Genomic DNA, 24332 nt, shown 5'->3' on the forward strand with positions numbered 1-24332 from the left:
TTCAGACTCAGGAGGAGCAATGTGAATTTCCTTTTGGTAGAACCAGAGGCCTGTTTCACAAAAGCACCTAATGAGCACTGTTTACACAGTGATGCAGGTCAAAAATGCGTCAAATGATTGGAAAAAGGGTAGACTTCTTCGGATAATTACCCCAGCTGAGGAAATTGTTGGGGTCTTGTTTACAAGTTGGGTTGAAGGCACCCTGTGGCATTTCTTTGAAACAAGCAAAATGTATATTTACGTTCACTTTTTCTCGCCGAAACACATTGTGTGTATCCTTGAAGCCTAAAACACGATGAGTGCTTTTTTTTTTTCCATATTCTGAAACTTGGATTGTTTACATCCATGTTTGCTAGATGGCAGTCTTTTCCTGGCTTGTTAAACACTAAACTAAGATAGTGAACATGGTAAGCATTATACCTGCTAAATATGATATAATAATATATAAACACATTTTTTCACCAATAGGTTTACAAATACAGTAACAAAAGTAAAGGGAGCCAATTTGGCTGAAGAAAATGGCTTAAATTGTGTATCTTGAGTCTTTTATAAGGCAATCTTCCTTACATGTAAAATGGCAACTGAGGATGTTTGGTTGCTGATGTCTGCAGGTATCCTAACTTAATGGTTCAGATGGTTTTGTAATCACTGACATACAATATCATACAATTCCCTGAAGGCTTATTAGTTAGTTGAAGCCAGACTGACACCTCTTTCTATTCTGATTGTGTTGCTCTGCTGTTCTTTCACCTTTTGTCTAAGAGTGTTCCTGTGATATGGAGTTCTGCTTTCCTCCGCCTATAAACTCGAGGGGGAGAAGGAACATATCAGTAAAATAAAGCAGCCAGTACTGTATGAGCACTGATGAAGAATAAATGAGACTTGTAGAGTGGCAGTGGAACAGGCCCAGTAATCATGGGAGGGCTGTCAGGAAACCGAGTGATAACGATCCCCGGGCAGGATGTTGAGAAACAATTGCTTACATCTCTGCACGCCATTCTTTTTCCACATAAATTATGAGCACAAAACATCCTCTTCTTTGTTGACCTGAAGTGTAAAACTTTCCAGTTTCGTGTGTGGACCACCTGTAGACCTACAGATACTATGTGCACAGATCAATATGTCTGAATGTGTGTGGTACTAAGCTTATGCATTTACCCAGAGTTGAAAGTGAGGCAGGGTGGTGTAAATTGCTCCTCAATTACAAAAACAATGTCACACTCGATGACTGAAAGATATTTTGCTTTCTAAATTGACCTTAAATATTGAATTGAAGCATTAGTTGTAGTAATAGATTTGTATTTTGCGGATTCTTTCTCTAATTTGACTTCTATCCTATGTTTTTCTGGTTTGTGCTTGTTGATTTCTTGATTATGTGGACATGTTTTTTGTAAGGCCTTCCTTAGATTGGCCTCAAGTCAATTGCCTTGATTTGTAACACCCAGTATACCCAGTACTTATACAAGGTAAGAGTCAGCAGTCAGTAGAGTAAAGATGAAAGAGGTAGCACTTTGATTAAGCTACGTAGAGAGGGGGGTGTCCCTGACCATTAGCTATAAAATGCCGCACTTTCACTTTCACAAGCTACCAACTTTGAACAAACCTAGAGAGGATGTGTGGTGTGAAAACAGGCTGCGCTGCTGTTCATTGTTCCATTACTACAGAAACTGAGTGAACTCGTTCACTTTCTGACCAATGGTTTTTTTATGTTCCATGGTTTTTAATATTTGTCTTACCAAAAACTAACTGGGAATAATGTTTTTCCGTCTCATTCTTTTGGTTGTTTCGTTGATGAGTTTTCTGCGCGGCCTCCATGTGTTCGGTTGTGGTGAGTGAAGAGTTTTCCATAGTCCACCTCACAAAGGGCTTTAATGTCATCAGACTATTCCCTGTATAAATTAGATTATGATTTCTAAAGGTGATCTGTGCTGGTTGTTCCAAAAAACCTACTTTTTTCTGTGCGCAACTGTTGAATCTCACAAACTCAAAAGTACCTACAATTCATGACATACTTCAATATGAAAGGATTTTCTAGTGTCTTAATGTTTTTACATTTTCCGTCCAGTGCCTTTATTTTTAAATCACATTTGACTTTTGTTTTGGTGATTCCTTTGGGCATTCATCCTTCTGTATTTTATTTAACACTTATTGATCATGTTCTTGTAAAGTGCTGGAAAAATCAATTTTTTTCTTGGATAAATAAAAACATATACAACATAAGTACATCATGTAAAATAGGAATGTATGACAGGTTTTTTTGTATGGATATTATTTATTTACGGTGCACAGTCAACAACTGTACTGTACTGTATATACAAAATAGTTAGGCCATATAAGATAAACATACAGTAAATTAAAGCAGGACAATTAAACTCCCAATTTGCCTGGCAACATACAATTTCAGCAATTAACGAGAGATTGGCCATTGTCTTAAAGAGAATATATAAACAAAGGCAACAACAACTCTGATTGTCAACAATGTGTGTGTGCTTAAATTAATTGACCGATTGAAGTGTATCTGATTGCTAATTTCACATCGAGCTGTTTAATATCATTATTGTCTACTTTGATGTGTGTTACAGATGAAAACTGTGCAGATAAGCCTGTGTTCACTCCATCCAGAGTCGTAGTGAAGTATGGCGACCCGACCTCTGCCAGCTGCTCTGTGTGTCAGCATGCTTGCCTCAACAACTTATTCGGTTTGGAAATACCTGTGGGAGTCAAAACGACAAACCGAACCACGATTTCATGGACGATTGACAGAATGACTGAATGGGACGTGTCTGCCACGTGCTATTATAATAATGCTGCTCATTACCAGTGTTGTAGCATCCTGCCTATGACTCTCTACCGTAAGTTAACTTGCTGTTGAACAAAATACTCCTGCTAGTGATGGTTTCATGATTTATAATTTAAAGCTAAGCTGTTGTTTATACTCCTTATCTTACTGTGTGTGTTTGTCTCTCTACATCTCTCTCTCTTTGTCTCCACAGAGCCTCCAGATAATGTGTCCATCAGCTTTATAAATCACACCGGGCCGATGTTTGAGGGTCATCAGTACACTCTGCAGTGTACGGTTCAGGATGTGGCTCCTGTTGAAAACCTCATTGTGACCTTCTACAGAGGACAGACAGCACTGGGTCAAAGGCAGTTAAAAAAAAACATTGAGAAGACACCAGTGACTGAGATCTTCACTTTAAACATCAGCCCCAGTCACAAAGATGATGGAGTCCAGTATTGGTGTGAAGCCAAGCTAGAACTGGGACCTGAAGGACCACAGCATCCTCCAGTAATGATGTCACAAACCATCACCGCCACTGTGTACTGTGAGTCTCACCACAAAAATCAACACACCTCAATTTTGTATTGAGTACCAAAACCTTGCTGTCGTGTGAAAATAACAAAACAAACGCATAACACAACACGAGTCAAGACAGCTTTCAAAACAGTTGATTTTTTCTGCATCCTGTTCAGTTTACAATATATACACATATTTAATGGAATAGTTACTTGCTGAGTGTTAAATGAGAGGATTAAAACCCCTCTAACATCTGGACTGTAAATATGAAGCTACAGCCAGGAGCCAGTTAGCGTAGGTTAGCATAAAGACTGGAAACAGCTAGCCTGGTTCGGTCCAAAGGTAACAAACTGCCTAACCTAACAAACAGCACCTCTAATAAGTATATGATCTATGTATAACAACAAAGATACGCACACATTTGAATAAATACTAAAACAAACTACTGTTCCTCTCCCCTCAAGTGTTAAAACCAAGTTTTTAAATTCACAATGGGTGTGGCTGTAGCTCCTGCCATGGCTATACCATTAGCTATGATTGTTTGTTGATAGCTTTTCCCCCTGTTTCCAGTCTTTATGCTAAGCTAAGCTAGCCGGCTGCTAGCTGTAGCTTCATATCTACCATACAAACATGCGAGTGGTATCAATCTTCTCATCCCACTCTCGGAAAAAAAGCGTATTTACAAAAATGTCAACTGTACCTTTGATCACCTGTTTACTTATCTATTTTTAAGTTTGCACTTGTTAGCTGTTTGCATTAATGACAGGTGTTGTCTTTCTCTCTGTCTCCTCCTCTTCCTCCTCAATCAACACACAGATAAGCCTCAGCTAAAGGGGCCATCATATCTTAATCAGATTACCATCACAGAAGGAAACCGTCTACAACTGAACTGCTCAGCAGTGGGAAACCCCAGCCCCTCCTTCACCTGGACGCTCCCATTTGCTAGCCCTCCCACCACCGGGGGCAGCAGTGTCATTATCACATCTGTAACTTCTGCACATGAAGGGCAGTACACCTGTTCTGTCAGCAACGATGTGGGGACTATCACTGTGAAGTTTAACGTGGTTGTCGAAGGTGAGTTCAAACTTAAACTTGTTCTCTGTTCGTTTCTTTACCCGAACCTCTGATTCGACAGTCGACTTTGCGCTCAACTTAATGTTTATTTTAAAAACAACCTGACAACAGGAGTTGTCATGGTTACCATCATGTGCATCATGTGGAGATTGTTAATAATTCACACGTGATAATAATAATAATAATACTAATAGTTTAAATTGCTAAACGCTAAATTCATCTTATAGTATGTTCATAGTCTTTTTATAACTTATCTTTTTGTTAGCATTATGAAGCATCTGTGGAGCACACGAGGTCAAAAACGTATTACACCAATAAAGGATACCGTTAGGTAATTTAACAGAGTGTAAAAAGAAAAGTTGAAAATTAAAATGAGCTAGTATGATAAATAGAAGAGTAAATAAAGTTTTAGTTTATCTTACGTTACTATTTGTTAATATATACAGTTACAGTATATCTTTGACTCATCTGATAAACTTTTACTGCCTTTTGCGGTTTCGGGACTCCATATGATGTCACCAACAACATGAATGTAAATATGATAATGTAAAGATGTGCCATCACAGTCCTTCGTTTAAAGATGGTTAGTTAACGGTCTATTTGTCCGTAGGTTTGGAGTCAACCTCAACTGCAACAACCACAACAAGTGCAACAACCACAACAAGTGCAACAACTACAACAAGTGCAACAACCGCAACAAGTGCAACAACCGCAACAAGTGCAACAACCGCAACAAGTGCAACAGCCGCAACAAGTGCAACAACCACAACAACCACAACAGCTGCAACAACCACAAAGACAACAACCGTACCTAACAGTAGTACCAGCAGCACACTAATTCACAGGTTTATAATGTGTTTTATGCTTTTATTCTCTGCTCTGTTTTAAGTTAAATCCCAGATAATTTAAGAGGGGGTTTGTTTCTAGAACAATAACATGTAATATTTTTGCTACTAAAAAATATAATTGGGCAATAAAAGGTATTGTATCCATTATTACAAGTTATTTATTACAATTCATTCTAAGGGGGACATTAATGTTTGTACAAAATTTTGTGCCAATCCATCTAGTAGATGTTGAGATATTTCACACAAAACCACCCTAATGGTGGCACTAGAAGAAAAGTGAGAGGATCACCGAAGTCATCGGGATTCATCCTCTGGAGATCATGAATATCTGCACCAAATTTCATGGCAATCCATTCAAGAGTTGTTGAGATATTTCAATCTGGACCCAAGTGGTGGACTGACTGGCAGACCAACATTCCTAGAGCCACACAGCTAGCATGACTAAAAACACAGTTTAAAAAGTGCCATAAATGTTATGCTGTTGCCATAACTGTGTTTCCTGTGTGTTATGTCGTAACACTCAGTTGATGTTTTATTCAATGAAAGCCACAATGTGTAACTTTGGCGTCTCCCAGTGGTTATATTAAAATACACACTAACAGATCTGACCAAGGGGGCACTAAGATGAATGTGCTGAAAGCAGCTCATAGGCTGCACCAGTTTTCACTTGGATTGTCTCTTTTTTTTCTCACTATAATTACAATTTCTTTTGCCATTTTATGCTCATGTACATTGCCTTGCTATAGTATAATGGCCATATTTATGCAAATTCTAATTAAATATTTACAATATTTACAAGAAAGGAAAGGTAATTTTCAGTTTCCAATCTTACCTGCGTGTCGTTGGAATAATCCTTCAAAGAAAGAGGGCCCGTTCTGGAGTGCAGGCCTTGATCCTGTGAGGCAACAAGATAAAATGTCATGTAAAAAATACAATATATACACACTGTACGATATAAATGTAAAAAAAAATAATAATAATCACACAGTTCATTTTCTTCCATCCATTATGCAGCAGTTAGGGGAAAATACATAAAAAAAACATGTAAAGAGTTAATGGGTTTCAGAGTTCAAAATCAGTGGTATGGTTCTTTAACAGAAAACAAAATGTTGCTCAGTAATGGTCATACTGTACCCTGTAGGCCTGTGTATGTATCAGTACATACGGTAGTACACCCTTAGTAGAAATAATTACACTGTAAATAGGGAAAAATTACGCTTTAGGAAATACATATAACTATATATTCGTGGTAATAGCAAAGGTATGTCTTTGTGAAAGTTTAACATTTCTTGAAACCAAATAATCGCAATTAGAGTGAAGAAGTGTTTGCAGTTTATGTAGTCAGGCATGACAGGCTACGTGATTATAGGCAATACTATAGTATTGTTTCCAATGTGTATGTCTAATACCCTTGTTTATATTTGGAAACTAGACTGTAATTAACATGATTTACGTATGGGTTATAAATAAAATAAAGAAATTATCTTTGTGACTGCATTATTTTACCTGCTTTGTGCCCTAGATTATAACCAATCCAGTCCTTTGTTTTTTTGTTTTTTACCAGTTTTTTAAAGCTGCAATAAGCCTACAACCCATAAAAGGCATTTTTCCTTGCTAAAACACTAAAATTACATGCATGCTTCCACTTGCCAAAAAATGATTGAAGCTCCCACCTTGTGACTAAAACGTTGTTTTTGCCTCAGATGACTTGATTTCATTCATTAGGGTTATATTTTAAAGATTATAGCCCACTCAGTCCTTTCTACCTGTTAAAATACCTTTCAGTCACAAGGTAGGAAATGTTTTATTTATCTTTAATTAATACACAGATAAGCCAGTTGAAAATCAGTTGAAAATGTTGACTGTTGTGGTACCAATCTTACTCCCATCACATTGTAATACTGATGTTTCACCACTAGAGGACGTTAGACCACGGCTGTAGCTACCACTGAGGACACTGAGGTCCTCTCCTTTGTGTTTCTTTCTGGGAATTTGAGGTTTTTAAGCAACCTGGGGGGTGTTTACACTGTACAATGAAAAACTTTCCACATGAGTATTTTACAGGCTCGTTCTAACTAGTAGCAGTAGTAGAGTTGCTGTACAATTTTTAACTTGAAAAATATATGTATTGGAGCGACTCCATGACTCATGACCTCAGTATTTCAAAAATCCTGGCTATGTCCCCGCTCAGAACACACTGTAGTGATTGATAAGTTACAATACATTTTATTATAAGTTTAATAAACAATATAAATGTATAAAAACTGCCTTTTTATAATATGTTACATTATATTTGTGTTTTATCAGTAAAATAAAGTATTTTCTTTATTCATGTGCTTGTACATCAATCTTTGATAGGAATAAAAGTTAAATGACTACGATCAAAGCATAACTAGAATTCAATTGTATAATTCTCCAAGCCCATTTCCTTCCATTGAAAAGTTGAACTATTCTCAGCTCTGAACAGAATAAACAGGACTTGGCTGTTACCTTACATACTGTATAATTTACAACATTTAGTCCTTACTCTTTTATTACTAATAGGTACATTATTCACATGATTACTTCTGCTTGACAGACAAACTTGTGTGGTATTTCTAACCTGAAACAACTTTGATGTTTCCCCCCAAAACAGCAGCCTGCCACAGTGTCTTTATTCAAACTAACACTGGAAGGTGCCATCATTTTCTGAAAATTATTTGATTTCGTAGGCCGTTACAAACCTTACCCCTCTTACCTGTCCAGTTCTTTAGAATTGTGTTAGCCTGCCACTGACACCAAAATAAAGTCACAGTGATTTATAAGATATGTAATTATTCAAGGTGGCTATCAAAGTAAGAATAATGTAACCAGGTAGACCCGAGTAGGTGATTGGTAAAGAAAAGTGCTATCAGGAAAGGAAAGGCCCTCAGAAAACAAGAAACAGCTCCTGGTGCAGCAGGCTGATGAATGAGCTACTGTATGAGAAAAAAAACAAAACATCTGGATATTCCCTTTAAATTACATCATCCTGGTTATGTGTAAGACTTTAAGATGCAGCACTTATGATGAAACTACATGACATCAGTGAATATATGTGACAGTACCTATGTTGTAATATGTCTGTTACATATAAATTTAGCTGTTGGTTCATCTGAAAACCATGCTGGTTTCCTGTCCAGCTCAGACTGAGACATTTAGTAACCCTTCCTAAGAAATGTCCCCTCTTGCACTTAAAATGTCATCCAGGTTCAACTTCCTTTTAGTAAACCCCAGTTGATTTACATTTACTTCTATGTTTCAGTTCTGTTATTTTGTGGAGAACTTATTCTAAATACGTCAGAATGCATTACACAATGTAGGGGAATGTCATGGTGTGGACATAAAAAATCATTTGTGAGTGTAACTTGCATCTAAAGACATCCATACAAATGGTGAAATGGGTAGGGATTTTTTCTTTTTACCAATATATAAAATATGTGAAGATCAAAACTGACTTTAACCACAGAGGTGTAACTCTTGTTATTATTTTGTTACCATGTGACTCCTAGTTCCTAGTTTCACATGAAACGGGGGAGACAATGGAATCAAGTACTTACAGCCAGGTCCTGGTTCACTCTGTCTCTGTTTATGTTATGTGTCAGACTGTTCACAGCTCATTGTCTCCTGCTCAAATTACATCATTACTGCCAACTGTCCAACCTTCACCCAAAGAACAAGTTCTTTAAGGACATGCAGAGGCAAGCTTAATAAGGTCAATGAGTAATTAAATAACCGCCACTTTTGGAGTTCAGATCAGACCTTACTGACCATAATAAGTAAGGTCACGGGTTATTGATAAAATGTTTCTTGGGTTATTCATCTGTTCTGGTTGTATTTATGTGTATTAATGCGGTTTAATTTTCACCAATGTAGTTTTGTTTTTAAGAATCTGTTGTTGCTCTAAATGTGAAGGAACAGGTCAACATTTCGGGAAATACACTTATATACGCTTTCTTGCCGAGAGTTAAGTGAGAGGATCGATACCACTCTCATGTCTGTGTGCTAAATATTAAGCTAACGTTACCGCCAGCAGCCAATTAGCTCAGCGCATACAGGGGGAAACAGCTAGCCTGGCTCTGTCCAAAGGTAACTAAATACGTCAACCAGCACCTCTAAAGCTCACTTATTAACACACTGTATCTTGTTTGTTTAACACATGCAAAAACCAAAGTGTAAAAACAACTAAAAAAAACAAAACAAATGCTACATCCAGCAGCCGGTTAGCTTAGTTTAACATAAAGAGAGGAATCAGGAGGAAACAGCTATCCTGGGTTTACCCAAAGGTAACAAAATCCACCTACCAACACCCCTGAAGCTAACTATTTAACACATTACATCTCATTCGTTTGATCCTTACAGAACTAAACAAACGAGATATAACGTGTTAAATAATGAGCTGTGGAGGTGCTGCGGATTATGTTATGTCTGGACAGAGCCAGGCTAGCTGTTTCCCCCTGTTATCAATCTTTATGCTAAGCTAAGCTAACTGTCTGCTAGCAGTAACTTCATTTTTAGAGTGGTATCCTCTCCATGTGGCAAGGAAGCAAATAAGCATGTTTCCCCAAAATGTCAAGCTATTCTTTTAACATGTTAACCCTCGGATTGATGTGTTTTAATCTAGCTATATATCGATGAATAAATCAAAACAAATAAAAGGCATTTTTCACAATCTGGCAATTATGAAAGGCTTATAGCAGACCACTATAGTATTAGTAAAGGATTTACTAGACTCACTATTAGTAAAGCCATTAGTGCCACAAGTTATTAACCCTCTATAAAGAGTGGTTTATTAGAAAATGTTTCTGGTAAGGGTTTGGCTCTGATAGCCTGTTGAGTCACTGACATACCACAGTTCCCTGATGGTTTTCTTTTCCAGTTGTGAGGCTCTGCTGCTCTTTTCCTAACACCAAGTGCCACTAAAGTATCTGGCCCTCAGATAGGAATCCTGCATTCCTCTGGCTACAAGCTGGAGTCGGGGAAGGGGGGGGGGCAGAAGAGAAAAAAAACACTATAAATAACAAGGCACCACTGAGGTCAAAAAGAGATAACAGTTGGACATTTTCTGTAGTTTGAAGGGAGGGAGTGTGGATAGACAGGGAGATGGCGTAAAGTTGACCAATACTTCAATCTCAGGAGTTGAAAGCAGATTCTTGAGAATGACTTTTCCTGAAGGGAGGAAGGGCTCTCAGGAAGGAGATTAGGGAAGTCGACTTCCGGACAACCAAAATTCCTCCTCTGGGTCCACCTAAACTTTCAGCTCTTTCGCTTGTGTGTAGACTACCAATATAAACTGACAGAAAATGTTGGGTTGGGTCGTTTGAAGTTGACTCAGGGTCATGAGGATCAGTCATCCTCTGCTGACAGCGCTGGGATTTCCCAAAAGCCCCAATGATTCGGAAATCCACCCGATCTGCAAACTACTTTTAATTTCACTTGGACTTATAGACTAAAACGAATAACGACATGCCCCAGAAGCATTCAGTGCCTACATGAGACAGGAGGGTCTGCCACTCATCCATAGAAAATCAAACAGGGAGTGGACTTTGGGAGAGCTTTTACTTTCAATTTCAGTCATTTCCTCCCCTCTGGTCAACCGTTTCTGTCACCGGACCGGACTGCTCGCTCGCTTGCAAGAACTACCGGAAATAATGTTTTTCTGTTACATATTTTTGGTTGTTTCTTTGATGAACTGTCTGCAAGACTTCTACGTGTCCAGTTGCGGTAAGTTTTCCGTATCTGATGCGGTCTGAGATGTCTTAGTAGCGGATATGCTGGCTGTAGATCAAGAGGTAACGTTCATGGTTAGAGGTGCGCCGTTTAATGTTCTCAGCTCCTGTATTTTATCAGATTGAGTGAAAATTATTATTATTATTGCATTTCATGCTTCCGATTGAATAATCAAAATATATCTCGTCTTATCATAGAGCCCGTAGTATTCTTTCATTTTTGAAAGATTTGTTGCTCAAACTTAGTTTTTCTTTCATTGTTTACTATGTAATGTAGTTGTAATATATGCTGTATAGCCTCTGTTGTATCGTGGATATAGTGTTATAGTTAGTGTAGTCATGTACAAACCATTTGTTATCTTTCTTTTCTTCACAGGAGTGAAGTAAAGCATTCACAGTGTGGCTATCTTTACCACTTACCCATTGCTAGTAGCCTACAGTCAGTTTTAAAAGTTGAAATGTGACATTCAGTATCTTAAAATACAGTTTGAACTGTTGAAATCACAGGAGAGTAGCCATAGACCTTAGTAAGATAACTTTGATTTATTCAGTGATTGACTGTGATTGAATGCAGAAATGCAAATAGCCTATATATGATTAGAAAAACATAAGTTCATAATGTAAAATTCAAGTATTGTTTTGTACAGGCGTTCTGTACATTTGAACTATGAAGCCCTACGCCCTGACATTGTGTGTGAGACTTAAATGGTGTATCTGATTGTTAATTTTACATCAAGCTTTATAAAACCTTTGATGTGTGTGTTACAGATGAAAACTGTGCAGATAAGCCTGTGTTCACTCCATCCAGAGTGGTAGTGAAGTATGGCGACCCGACCTCTGCCAGCTGCTCTGTGTGTCAGCATGCTTGCCTCAACAACTTATTCGGTTTGGAAATACCTGTGGGAGTCAAAGCGACAAACAGAACCACGATTTCATGGACGATTGACAGAATGACTGAATGGGACGTGTCTGCCACGTGCTATTATAATAATGCTACTAATTACCAGTGTTGTAGCATCCTGCCTATGACTCTCTACCGTAAGTTAACTTGCTGTTGAACAAAATACTCCTGCTAGTGATGGTTTCATCATTTATAATCAGAATGAGTGCTAAAGCAGTGGAATCACAGTCAGTCAGTCAGCTGATGTTGACAACTTCTAGCTAGCTTTGTGTCTATTTCTTTATGTGTCTCTCAGCTTGTCTCTTTGTTTTCTCCCCTGTCTCCACAGAGCCTCCAGATAATGTGTCCATCAGCTTTATAAATCACACCGGGCCGATGTTTGAGGGTCATCAGTACACTCTGCAGTGTACGGTTCAGGGTGTGGCTCCTGTTGAAAACCTCATTGTGACCTTCTACAGAGGACAGACAGCACTGGGTCAAAGGCAGTTAAAAAAAAACACTGAGAAGACACCAGTGACTGAGATCTTCACTTTAAACATCAGCCCCAGTCACGAAGATGATGGAGTCCAGTATTGGTGTGAAGCCAAGCTAGAACTGGGACCTGAAGGACCACAGCATCCTCCAGTAATGATGTCACAAACCATCACCGCCACTGTGTACTGTGAGTCCGACAACAAATTACAACAAAACTAAGAAATAAGTATTTTGATGTGTTACTTAAAGCTGCTCCCACAGATAATTATCATCTTACTCTGCAGTGCCCCTCATCTTTAGCATCTTTCATCTCATTGTTTTGAGAAAGGCAACTTTTTGCTAATGTTGTGTTTACAGCTCGTTTCAGCTGCTCACAAGTGACCAAAAAATGTAAGTTATTGAAGGTTTACCACACTGTAAAAATACTCCATTACAAGTAAAGGTTCTGCATTACAAAGTTCAAAGTAAGTCAGAAGTACTCATAATGCTGAATGGACTAAAGAATATATTATTATAATTACTGGTGCATTAATACGTATGCTGTTTGATAGTTTAGTACATAACAATGCATTATATTGTGGCGCCTCACAAGAACCTCACGACAAGACATATCATGGCTTTATTTGCTAACAGTACACAGGCTACTGTAGGCCATAGACAACACCAAAACAAAACAGTTAACTGTGCTGTTAGTCCTGAACAGTCCTCTCTTGTTACTACTGTAACACCAAGGAAAAGAATCGCATCCCCTCGAATAATTCTCTGCCAGAAGACAATTTGCGTAACATCTCAGAAGCCTCATGGATTAGAGGTGAAACGTCCTCAAGAAATCTATAGCAAGTCAAGTTATCCTTTAGACACCTCTAGATAAGCTGACAATATGCTTATTGACTTATTGACGTGGAAATAGTAGCTGCACTGTGAAACAGTCAGTGGCTCTAGGGATGGCAATGCTGATCAGTGTTTTCAGTCAGTCGGTCCATCACTTTTGTTAAGACTGAAATACCTCAACAACTATTGGATGGATTGCCATGAAATTTGGCATGTCACTCCCAGGATAAATTGTAATAACTTTGGTGTTCCATAAAAAGTTCCATCTAGCTCCATCACAAGGTCAAATTTTAAACTAGTCCAATACTTGTTTCATGACCAAACAACTGCAAAACTAATGACATTCCCAGCAGCCTCAGCTGTACTTTGGGTTTAATGCTAGTTAGCAAATGCTAGCATGCTAACACGCTAAACTAAAATGGTGAACATGGTGAACAATATACCCGCAAAACACAGCCTCAGTGACCATAACTCATTTGACTGAACTAACATCTCTGAACACAGTGAGACTAATAACATAACAGCAACTCCCAACATGTCACTCCCAGGTTGTTACAGTATCTAAAACAGTATGATGATCATATATTTCATATATAAAACATTTGTAAAGTAACTATTAACTACAGCTGTGCCTGTAAATAAAGGTAGTGGATTGAATATATTGCTCTGAAATGTTTTGGAATAGAAGTTTGTGTTATCAGAAACTGAAGTGAACAGTCCGTTAGGGACAGTACTGTGGTGAAAGCAATTTGGTACTTTCCACTACTGCTCTTTTATAATATATGGTATATCTGCATCAACGGATCTGTTTGCATTTCAAAAAAGGTTCGCATTTTGCTGTAATGACGTGTAGTTTTTCCTCTTCACTCAATCAACACACAGATGAGCCTCAGCTAGAGGGGTCATCACGTCCAGATCCGGTTATAATCACAGAAGGAAACCCTCTACAACTGAACTGCTCGGCTGTAGGAAACCCCAGTCCTTCATACAGCTGGATGCTCCCATCAGATAGCACCCCCCCCCCAAGTGGCAGCGTGCTCACCATCAACTCTGTAGCTGTTGAGCATAAAGGGCAGTACACCTGTTTTGTCAGCAACAGTGTGGGGACTGTCACTGTGAATTATATCGTGGACGTCCAAGGTGAGTTTCAAGTTTTGTTGTGTTCATGCATTGTAAGTGCGTCACTGAAGAGCAACCGCAACATTGCTGTCAGTATTGCTTTCTCACAGCACTTATGTGACATATGTGACTTCAGGAAGGAAGTTCAATGTGACTGTTTTGGTATTGGTCTGATGTGTAATCTCTGTTCCTTTTTTTCTTCACCCATACCCCTCACCCAACTCTCTGCAGCCAACAACATTGTGAGCATTATAGTCGGGACAGTTGTAGGTGCTTTCCTGGTCATCACCTGCATAGTATTGGTATACATCTGTTTCTACAAACCCAAACGAATGGGAAAATACAACCTAAAGGACGTTTTCCGGTTGCACAAACAACACGCTGCCGTGCCCACTGCAGAGTAAGTCTGCAGGAAGGCATGACATGCGTATGGACAGTCTGGAGCTGTTGATTTGTCATTAGCAGCCGCTTTAAGTCAAGGGGTCAAGCCCCCGTGGCTTATAGGGCCGACCATGAACCACAACATCCTGTGTTTGAGTCAGGCTGGGGACCTTTGTTGCATCTCTCTCTCCCTCATTTCTTGTCATCTCAATTCTGATGCTATCTATTGACAAAAAAAACCCAAAATACAATGATAAAAAAGAGTTTAAGTGAAGTTTCAACTTGTGTAACTACTGTATGGAACAAGTCTCTTGCCCTTTATACCCAACTGCTGTGTCCACAGAAGCTTAATTTACCGTAAAGTGCAGTGCTACACAGTGCTACACTGTTAAAGGAGATATGTATACAACTCAGATTATTTCATTACTACAAAAACATTTCACTATGTATAGAGAATCAAATCGCCTGTAAGTATGAAGCAAATGTAATATTTTTGCAGTTAAATGGGTGACATCTTCTTTTATGGAGATAGGATTTACAAACTAGGGTTATTTCATATTTTTCTTGTTGCTAACAAATCCCTTAAAAAGACTAAAACCGACAATGTGTTAGTCTGTCGCTCAATACTGTCCTACTTCCCTACCCTGTCTGTAGCACTCAGCCCCAAATATATATTTCCTAAAACAGCTGGGCACTGTAATTTTTAGCAAACATTATTCAAACAGGAGTTCAAATAGTGGTTTTGTTGGGGACTATTTTCAGCTTTTTTGTTTTTGTCTTTTCATGAGAACTGAATAAGAAAAATATAGAATATCACCAGCCTTATCCTAAAACTGACACACAACCTTGAGTTTGGTACGTACAAAGAGGGTCTCTGGTTCAATGGGTTTGGTTTGTCAGTTGTTGCCATTGTCATTTTAGTGCCTTATTGTCAATTACTATTACAGAAACGTTGCTCAATGTGCGTTGTTCTTGTAAATAAATAAATGAAAAAAAACTATGTAAATATAAAATTCTCATGTTTCAAATAATTTGTAAGACCAGATCCAGCAGGATTGTGGATTGTTGATACTACATGTAGAGCGTTGGCAGATAAAATGTAAATATTTTCTTTATATCTATAATCCATGTAACCAATTTTCGGACTTTCTTTGCAATTCATGAAATAACACATAGGAACATCAGTTGTAAAAAGCTGGAACCAGTTTTATGTTTTGCCATTTTTCAAGGGAAATAGGGAAACTAAATTCATATAGTCAATATTATGTGGCGCTTATTTGGCCACATTGGGCTGAAACATCCAGTGTGTTGTTTAGGTGAACATATTCTTTTACTGTTTCTCTCAGTTTTATTTTGGTTGTGTTACTGCAAAGGACTTATAATTTCACTTAGAGAGGAGCTATATATATAAAGCTTAATATTAATATGTGAATATTCTCACATTGAACTTCACAACTATGTGTTAAACCCCTCAAAGCTTGAGCCTGGCCTCGTTCTAACCCACAGATCGAGCAACAGTTGCCGTGAGCATGTGCATGTATTTGTTGTGTACATCTGTGTGTATATGTGTATGTGTGTGTATTGTATTGATGTGCTAGCTGGATGATACTGAAAAAGAGGAATTAATACAAGCAAACACTGTATAGTAATGAACTGTACACTGGAACTTCAATAAGGAAATATAAGCTTTGACCACATTTATTTTTCAAAAGTGAATAAATAATAACTCTTATTGTAAGAACAAACCATTCATTTGTTCAACAAAGTACTGTTCATTAACAGTCATTAAATGGAGACAGCATTAAAACACCACAATACTGATTTTAAATGTTTTTATTTGTATTCCTTTACTCTTTTATCTTATTTTGTATTTTATGTTTCTTTATAGATTTATCTCTTCTAATTGTGCTCTTTTCAATCATGTTTTAACTTTGAATTGTGTTGTTTTAACTTTGAATGTATTGTGTTGTTTTAACTGTACAGCACCTTGAATCTTCCTGTGTATGAAACGTACTTAAGAAATCAAACTGCCTTGCCTTAGATTCAGTTATTCAATGTTAGCTTATCGGACATGTTCACAAGTTTTACAATGTGACAAAATGGCAAGTACAGTAAAACCCAAAAGTACTGATGAAACTGCATGAAGTAATAGTAGATTTCCTGTTTCCTGAGATTTTTTGTTGCTAGTATGACAAACATAACTCACACAAAACTTTTGATCTTTGAGTCTTTTACAGGAAACTCCACCACAGAGATTTGGTTTAGGGTGGAGCAAGTAAATGCATCCCAGAAATGTTTCACTCCTACTCTTTTCCTCGCCTCCCTTACTACCTCTCTTCTCCTACCAGGGAGAAACTTGGAGATGAGCGAAAGAAAGATCTGTACCTCCTATCATCAACAACAGATAAACTGGTGATGAAGTAGCCCACTGAAAACACTTCCAGACGAAACATGTGCACCCTGGCCTGGAACTCTTGCCCAGTGCAGTTTATTGAAATTGCACATGTGGACTTCTGAAAGCATGTGACTGAACATGTGATTTTTCATACCCTTGTTGTGCTTTGTATATTATACACTCAATTCAGCTCCTTCACAAGCTTGAACAACACACAGGCGACTGGCTGTAATGGAACAGTGGGCCACATAAACTGTAGCAGTGACATAATGACTGAAACTAAAAACTGAATATACTGTGCTATTCGCCACTCACCAAACTTTCTTCTCTCTTGAAGATATAGCCTAAATATTCACATTCTACAGACACAAACTGTTGACAATGTCACAAAACAGACGTACAAAACACACATTTTACACATATGTTCATGGTAGGCCACATATTTCAGCATGTTTACAGGATTAAACAAATTATCAATTTCGTCTGGGTTCTCAAGTCTTTCATTATATAAAATACTGTATACTAAGTCAATTCATAGAGACATTTTCATTACAATTACAGTTAGTTTGTGTTTGGCTATATTATAAACAAAGTAAATAAATAAACGAACCACCCCGCGCTTCTTGATGACGTGTATTGATTGGCTTCCAGGCGCGCGGAGCTGCCGTTAGTAAAGGGATTTCTGTAAACGGCTTGTGGCTGCCTCTTAAGAAGATTGGGAAACTATCAATTTCTGTCTTGTCTGCTGACACCTTGTCGGTGTGCAGTGTCCCAGCTGAACAGCCCTACAGTTTCCTTCTACAGTAACTGAAAACCGAGAGAGGAGAGGGGGCAGAAGGAGCTGGAAGATGAGCACCGGAGCGAGCATCGACTACAGCGTCTGGGATCACATCTATGTGTCAGACGATGAAGATATGACCAGTCCGTACGTCGACACGCCGAGCTTGTTCAGAATGAGACACCGGGTCAGCAGTGAAACTTGTGGTAGCCGTGAAGTTTGGAGTCCTATACCTGGTTAGTTTTCCCAGTAAAAGTGACTTAGTAACAGACCGACAGCCACAAGAGTTGATGCAGAGAGAGTTGACCAACAGATGTTACGCAGAAATCTGTGACCCCTCAGATTCTGTGACGCTAAATCATCTACTAGCTAGCAAGCAAACTTTAATTGTGTAGCACTTTTCTTTTAAAGTTACAAAGGGCTTTACTGGAACGAGAAAATAAAAAAGATAGAGATGGAAGAGAGAGAGAGAGAACACCAGATATGAAAACAGACAGAATTAAATGCGCAGCCGACAACATAAAATGTATAAAATCAAGAGAAAGCCAAAGGAAACGCTAGCGAAAGACTGAAAGGTTGACACAATCTGCTGCTGTAAATCTAAACTTAAAAAATATCCACAATAAGTCCACTTACTTACTTACTCACTTACATCACATGGTCTACTTACTAGCCTTTCCTGGAACTTTCCACTGCATCTCACCGACATTACTTATCTGTCTCCATCCACTGATGAAGACCATGAGATGCAGTGGGAAGCTCTGGGAGCAGTGGACCTTGATTAGACATCAAATCATGAGGGGTAAAATCACAAGTTGCTTAACATTATGGTCAAGCTCAGTTTGTATGGCTCTGGTTCTGTGTAACTAATGAGCTTAGCTGGTGCCTAGCTGTCACATGACTAGTTAAGTTAAAAGTCTAGAGTGACTTGTAGTCTCCAGCATCCTCTTGGTTTCCCTTGTCTATTTTCATTCCAGTATTTCTTAAATCTTATACCTGTAGAGAATCGAAGCTTGCAGAGATGTGGGAGAGTTAAAATAATACCACTGGCTGATATGTTTGAAATATTATGGGCTACACTGGAAGGAAGTTCAGTATCATTAAGATAACCAAATGTGGGGTGTGGGGGCCCTGAGCAGCTCCTTCAGCAGCAGACTGTTACACCCACAGTGTATGAAGGAGCGCTTCCGCAGGTCGTTCATTCCTAAGACTGTTTAACTGCACATAAATCTGCACAATTTGTACATACTTTATATTTTTCCGTGTATGTATTTATTTTTGTCCCCCATATTTTTTATATCTGTATTTATTATTGTATATTGTTTTTTCTTTTTAAAAAAATACTTCTAATTCTTATTGACACAGTGCTGTCTGCTGTGTGTTTCTGCACCTTTCTGTCTTTGCTGCTGTGACGTGTAAATTTCCCCGCAGTGGGATTAATAAAAAGTCTAAGTCTAAGTCTAAAATTAGGCTGAACAAGTCATTCTGATCCATCCCCGTAATGTATTTAATTGTCCAGCAACAGGCATATTAGTTCCAGTTAATAGTTCTCAAGATATTTGAGATCTTTCTCCCACATCAGGCACTGATTCATTATTGTTTTAAAATGAGCATCTTCTCCCTACGTGATCCCCCTTCAGCGTTCATCCTCTCCTCAACAACCGCCATCTGTGTCTTACGTTTCCTTATCGCTTTACTCTCATTCACTCTGGCTTGCCATAACAGAGCCGACTGGAGAGAATGGCTGAGTTTCAGCAGAGAGGGGAAGATCTGGAGAATAACTATGCAGAATGCAAGAGACTGTTAGAGGAAGCCCAGGGACGACTTAAAGAGCTGGAAGAAGGAAGGAACGAGGGTGAGGAGGATGAGGAGAGAGAGGCCGAGCTGAAGAAAGTCCAGGCCGAGGTGAGAAAACTGAAGAAGGATGAAAAGTACTTTTGTAAAATAATCGAAGAACACTGTCGAGAAGTAAAGAAACTGCCCTGGAATTTTGACACTATCAGCAAAGAAGGTTTCAGCAAGGTAAGGCATGGCATCAAGGTCTCGAGATTTGCAAGATTTAATGTGACTTGTCAGTAACTTGATTTATTTATTTACTTTATCTTGTTTTCTTAGAGTGTACTCAACATCAAGCCTGTAACAAAGGAGGAAACAGAGGAGGAAAAGGTGGAGAAGCATAAGACCTTTGTGGAGAAGTATGCGAAGGAAATCAAACACTTTGGTATGCTTTAGTCTTGAGTATGTTTGTTGTCTTTGCCTTCGTGCTCCCTCACATCGTGCCTTTCTTTCAAATGTAGATATGATGGTAGTTACAGTAGCTCTTGTTTTATGTGCATAGGTTGTACATTACTTATTACGTTGCAGTCCATTATATTCTGAAGGGTCAGAACACTACAAATACAACAAAACACATTATATAGTGAGTAGTGAACAATTTGAACACAAAGATATGTATAAAATGGTGGGAACTTAAGGATTCAAGTGGGCTCATGTGGGAAACACTAATGAGGTGTTCATGACATTGTAAATCTGAGAGCTACAAATTAATAAGTCGCGACATATGCTAATGTTTTTGAAGGGATTCTCCAGCACTTTCATAATGTTGGGGGACTCGAGAGAGAGACAGATATTAAAAAAAGAATGTTCAAAATCAAAGCAGCAGAAATGTCATTGTCAAAACACAAAATCACCATATTTGACTTCCCGTGTCAAAAACACAACCTCTGGAGCTCAATTTGAATGTAGCATTATGCTGGATGTGCTTGTGTGTGCACCAGGTATGTTGCGGCGCTGGGATGACAGTCAGAAGTATCTGTCAGACAACCCACATCTGGTGTGCGAAGAGACGGCTAATTCCCTTGTTGTCATCTGTATTGACTTTGAGATAGATGAGGTGAGTGCTGTGAGAAAAGTGCGTATGCATGTTATGCAAAAAACGACTAATTCAGCCAGGTAAAGCCTTGTGAATTCTCCATGTACTTGTAGAAACATGCACTGATGGAGCAGGTGGCCCACCAGGCCATCGTCATGCAGTTCATCTTGGATTTGGCTCGGACGCTGAAAGTCGACCCACGAGGCTGCTTCAGACAATTCTTTTCAAATATCAAGGTCTGTAGTTAGCAAAACGTGCTCTCCTGAATCTTTGTCTGTGTAGTCACTTTTCACAGGGAAAGTTATCTTTGTTGGTATATTTCCATCCATGTCAGACAGCAGACAAGCCATACCTAGATGCGTTCGACCATGAGCTTGAGTTGCTGAAGGAGCGTGTCCGCAGCTGTGCGCAGATTCGTATGGAGAGCACTATGAAAGAGCTAGAGGAAGAAATGAGGCAGAAGAGACTGGGCCCAGGTGGTTTAGACCCTGTAGAGGTCTATGAATCACTGCCAAAGGTAAATCATTCAAACACACATGCAAGCATACGCAAAGTTCTGAAGGAGAAAGTTCGGCACAGTGGTCAGCAGATGTTATTGTATTTACATGCACAACTAAAATAAAATGTACATTTAATAATTGAAAAAATGGGTAACACTGTGGGGCAAACTGATGAAAAGTAACAGCGTGAAGTTACATTAATGGAACATAAAGATGGACTCTTGTTGAAATAACAAAAACTTTTAGTGCTGCATTTACAAGGCGACACAACAATAAAGGGATGTAGACAGTGTTTTACAAAGTATTTTATGCTTGTCCTGAGCCAGGCAATATTAAATTGTCAGATTTTTAGAAGGAGTTTGGTGACTTCTTCCTCTATGATAAGGGATCAGGGTTACTGTTTAGTTTCAGTTATAATTTCATGGATTTAGTCAAATTTAGAAGTAAAATCAGACAAATATAAAGTCTCATTTAAATCAGACATAGACCTTATTCACAACAACAGCAGATATAATTCAGCATTATCTTTGGTAGATTAGGAGTCAACTTTTCTACCCATTTCAGCTGCGTCTGTGACAACTTGTTACATGTTTCGGTACAGCGGATCACACAGTGTTAGTGTGTCTTTCTTGTCAGACAACTGCATGATAATATAAGCTAACTCAATATAGGGTGTTTAAATAACCCAGTCAATAAATCGTGGTTGGTAAGATCCAACAAAGTCTGCAGCAGACTAAACCTCTTTTTATCCTAATAATTAACATTGCATGTTTTGAAAACAGGAGGTTTCCACGCTGTAAAACTAGGACGTTCACTATGAATTTATGTCAGCGATATTTGATATAGCCTTACACTGTAACTTAAAAAGTGTATGTTGCCTCCCTCTACATCCCTCGAGGCTGTGAGGGAAAACAGCAGGCCTGTTAGTGTCTCCAATTTCATCCAGTTTACACACCACATCAATGACCACCTTTTTTCGCTGTATCAGCTGAATCTAAGCCAGAATGGCAATACTGCAGATCAACCCATACAAGCTAGCATTAGCCACATGGCTATAAGTTATTGTGTTGTTATTGTTATTGTCATTTTTAAAATTCACAAGTGTTAGAGAAACATATAATGTTGACTTTGTTTACAGTATTGATTAAACGTGTTTGTAGATGGCAGATCCATGCCAATCTACCTACTTTACCGCTATTTGCTTTATTTTTCTTTACATTCTGTTTTGAGAAAATGTGGTTTTCCTCCACACGCTCTTGCTAATGGCTCCTGATATGAGCTATTTTAAGAAAATCTTTTTCCTTTGACGGTCGCTGTAGTTGGTGCGAGAGACAGCATTTTTTTCATAGATTTCAGAGCCAGTGTTTGTAGATTTTGACGTTAGTGTTTGCTCAGTCTATTGATATGAACCATGTTGCCATTTGGATAATCGGAGAAGTCAATACACAGCTCAGCAGAATGGACTCCAGTCAGTCAGCAGCTCTCTGTGCAAGGTAAATAGCATTATCTGCTTTCCTTGAGCTTTCACATAAGCTTGAACAAAGTTGTTGGCAGAAGTCCAAACTTAATATAACTCGATAAGAATGTGTTATGAAGGGTCCAAAGAGTTAAAAAATGTATTTGAAATGATGGACACTGGTGTCCACGGTGCACGTTAAAGTGATCATATGTTGACATTTTTGACATGACAATGAAATCCTTTTTTCCTCTTTAGCTCACTCAGATTAACTGCTGACCAACCAAAAGGCAGTAGTCAGTTCACTACCGTTGGTTCATTGCATCACATTAGTACTTTGACAATTTTTGTTTTATAGGAAATACAGAAGAGCTTTGATGAGAAGAACATTCGGATGCTGCAGGAAGCTATCAGCAAACTGAACCCTGAGGTGAGTGATACTAAAATAGTAATTACCAGTCAATAAAAGTAACCTAAAGAAGGCCAGAAGGTGTCTGATTGGCATAAGAGTCCACCAACATGTATATGTTTGTTTGTCCATTCATTCATTCTGTCTTAAACTGGCACCACTGGGTTTCTTTCTTCAGGAAGGAAAATACCACCTGAGGAGGTGTATTGACTCTGGACTGTGGGTCCCTGAAACAGGAGAGGGTGATGATGAAAAGGAGGAGGACGAAGAGGATGAGGAAGAAGATTAATTATGATTTTAGGCATGCCTGGATCAGTTTTTATATCGCAGACACTTGACCCCGAATTAATGTCAGAATCAGCTGATTTGATATGAATCACCAATTAACTCCTGTGTATTAATCATTTTAAAAGAAAGCTCTCACATAAGAGACCTTGCAAAAGCCACCGCTCTTTCAGAATCCTTTTATTTATGTTATTTTTAATGATGGCATCTTTACGCCTACATATTAATACTCAATTAGGTTTAAATTTAAACAGTCACTCGGTGTCATTACAGTTGGCCTCCGAGGATAGATATTCCTTGTCTGCACACCGCTGTGAGTGAAGACAGCAGCTTGAAAGATCCATTGAGAAAACTGCCCTATTTTTTTTTTTTTTTATACATTGTTCACACACATGGTAAAAGTCACAAACAACATCAGAGGTACCACTGACATCACCAATGATGAGGGTTTTATGAGAGTAATACAGCTACAGACTGGAAGATCTGATCCAGAGACAGTGGCTTACACCTCTGACATATGATACATTGATACATCTAAAAAGTGTCATCTATTATTTGAAAAGACAAAAAAAAGAAACAACATTATTAAAAAAAATTATTATGCCATCCCAGGCACTTAATTTGCAATCTGCCTGACCGACTGCATCTGTTGTCCTACTGTGGTCAACAGCGCCACCTCAAGTCTGTTTGGGGACAGACAGCCCATAAACTACATCAGAAGCCTGTATGGTGAACACAGCATCTAGTTACCTCACTTCTCTTTTTTGTGATTTATAGGACCTCTAAGTAATCAATATCAATATCAGCTGATATCAGTCACCCTTAAATTGAGTGGAGCAAAGTGCTAAACTTTCAAATTGTTAGTCTCGAGTTTGTGGTCAGTGCAATAGATTTTGAAACAGTTGTGGCTACTATTTGGTGGACGAAATAACAAACACCTTTACAAAACAATACAATAGTCCTG

At 38.5% G+C, this 24332-nt stretch overlaps 2 protein-coding genes across 2 annotated transcripts; both read left to right on the forward strand.

Moving 5' to 3' along the window:
* Positions 1-1626: 1626 nt before the first annotated feature.
* LOC139296550 (vascular cell adhesion protein 1-like) lies at positions 1627-16370 on the forward strand. The gene is made up of 9 exons (XM_070918984.1): positions 1627-1828; positions 2583-2852; positions 2994-3326; positions 4115-4372; positions 4819-4823; positions 11705-12005; positions 12197-12529; positions 14056-14313; positions 14524-16370. The coding sequence occupies exons 1-9, from the start codon at positions 1756-1758 to the stop codon at positions 14694-14696; spliced, it is 2004 nt and encodes a 667-aa protein (XP_070775085.1). The 5' UTR covers positions 1627-1755; the 3' UTR covers positions 14697-16370.
* Positions 16371-17916: 1546 nt separating this feature from the next.
* Positions 17917-23372, forward strand: cdc37 (cell division cycle 37 homolog (S. cerevisiae)). Its single transcript, XM_070919325.1, has 8 exons — positions 17917-18033; positions 19572-19868; positions 19962-20067; positions 20624-20739; positions 20832-20954; positions 21053-21235; positions 23033-23104; positions 23262-23372. The coding sequence occupies exons 1-8, from the start codon at positions 17917-17919 to the stop codon at positions 23370-23372; spliced, it is 1125 nt and encodes a 374-aa protein (XP_070775426.1).
* The last annotated feature ends 960 nt before the right edge of the window (positions 23373-24332 follow it).

This window comes from Enoplosus armatus, chromosome 2 (genome assembly GCF_043641665.1).
Source record: "Enoplosus armatus isolate fEnoArm2 chromosome 2, fEnoArm2.hap1, whole genome shotgun sequence".
Taxonomy (NCBI): domain Eukaryota; kingdom Metazoa; phylum Chordata; class Actinopteri; order Centrarchiformes; family Enoplosidae; genus Enoplosus; species Enoplosus armatus.

Bases quoted from the DNA above. Each gene is read 5' to 3' on its own strand.
- LOC139296550 (XM_070918984.1), top strand. From the start codon at position 1,756: ATGTTTTTCCGTCTCATTCTTTTGGTTGTTTCGTTGATGAGTTTTCTG. The intron at 2,853-2,993 runs GTAAGTTAACTT...TTGTCTCCACAG, and splicing joins CCTGCCTATGACTCTCTACC to AGCCTCCAGATAATGTGTCC. The intron at 12,530-14,055 runs GTGAGTCCGACA...ATCAACACACAG, and splicing joins CATCACCGCCACTGTGTACT to ATGAGCCTCAGCTAGAGGGG.
- cdc37 (XM_070919325.1), top strand. From the start codon at position 17,917: ATGAGCACCGGAGCGAGCATCGACTACAGCGTCTGGGATCACATCTAT. The intron at 18,034-19,571 runs GTCAGCAGTGAA...TTGCCATAACAG, and splicing joins TGTTCAGAATGAGACACCGG to AGCCGACTGGAGAGAATGGC. The intron at 20,740-20,831 runs GTGAGTGCTGTG...ATGTACTTGTAG, and splicing joins TTGACTTTGAGATAGATGAG to AAACATGCACTGATGGAGCA.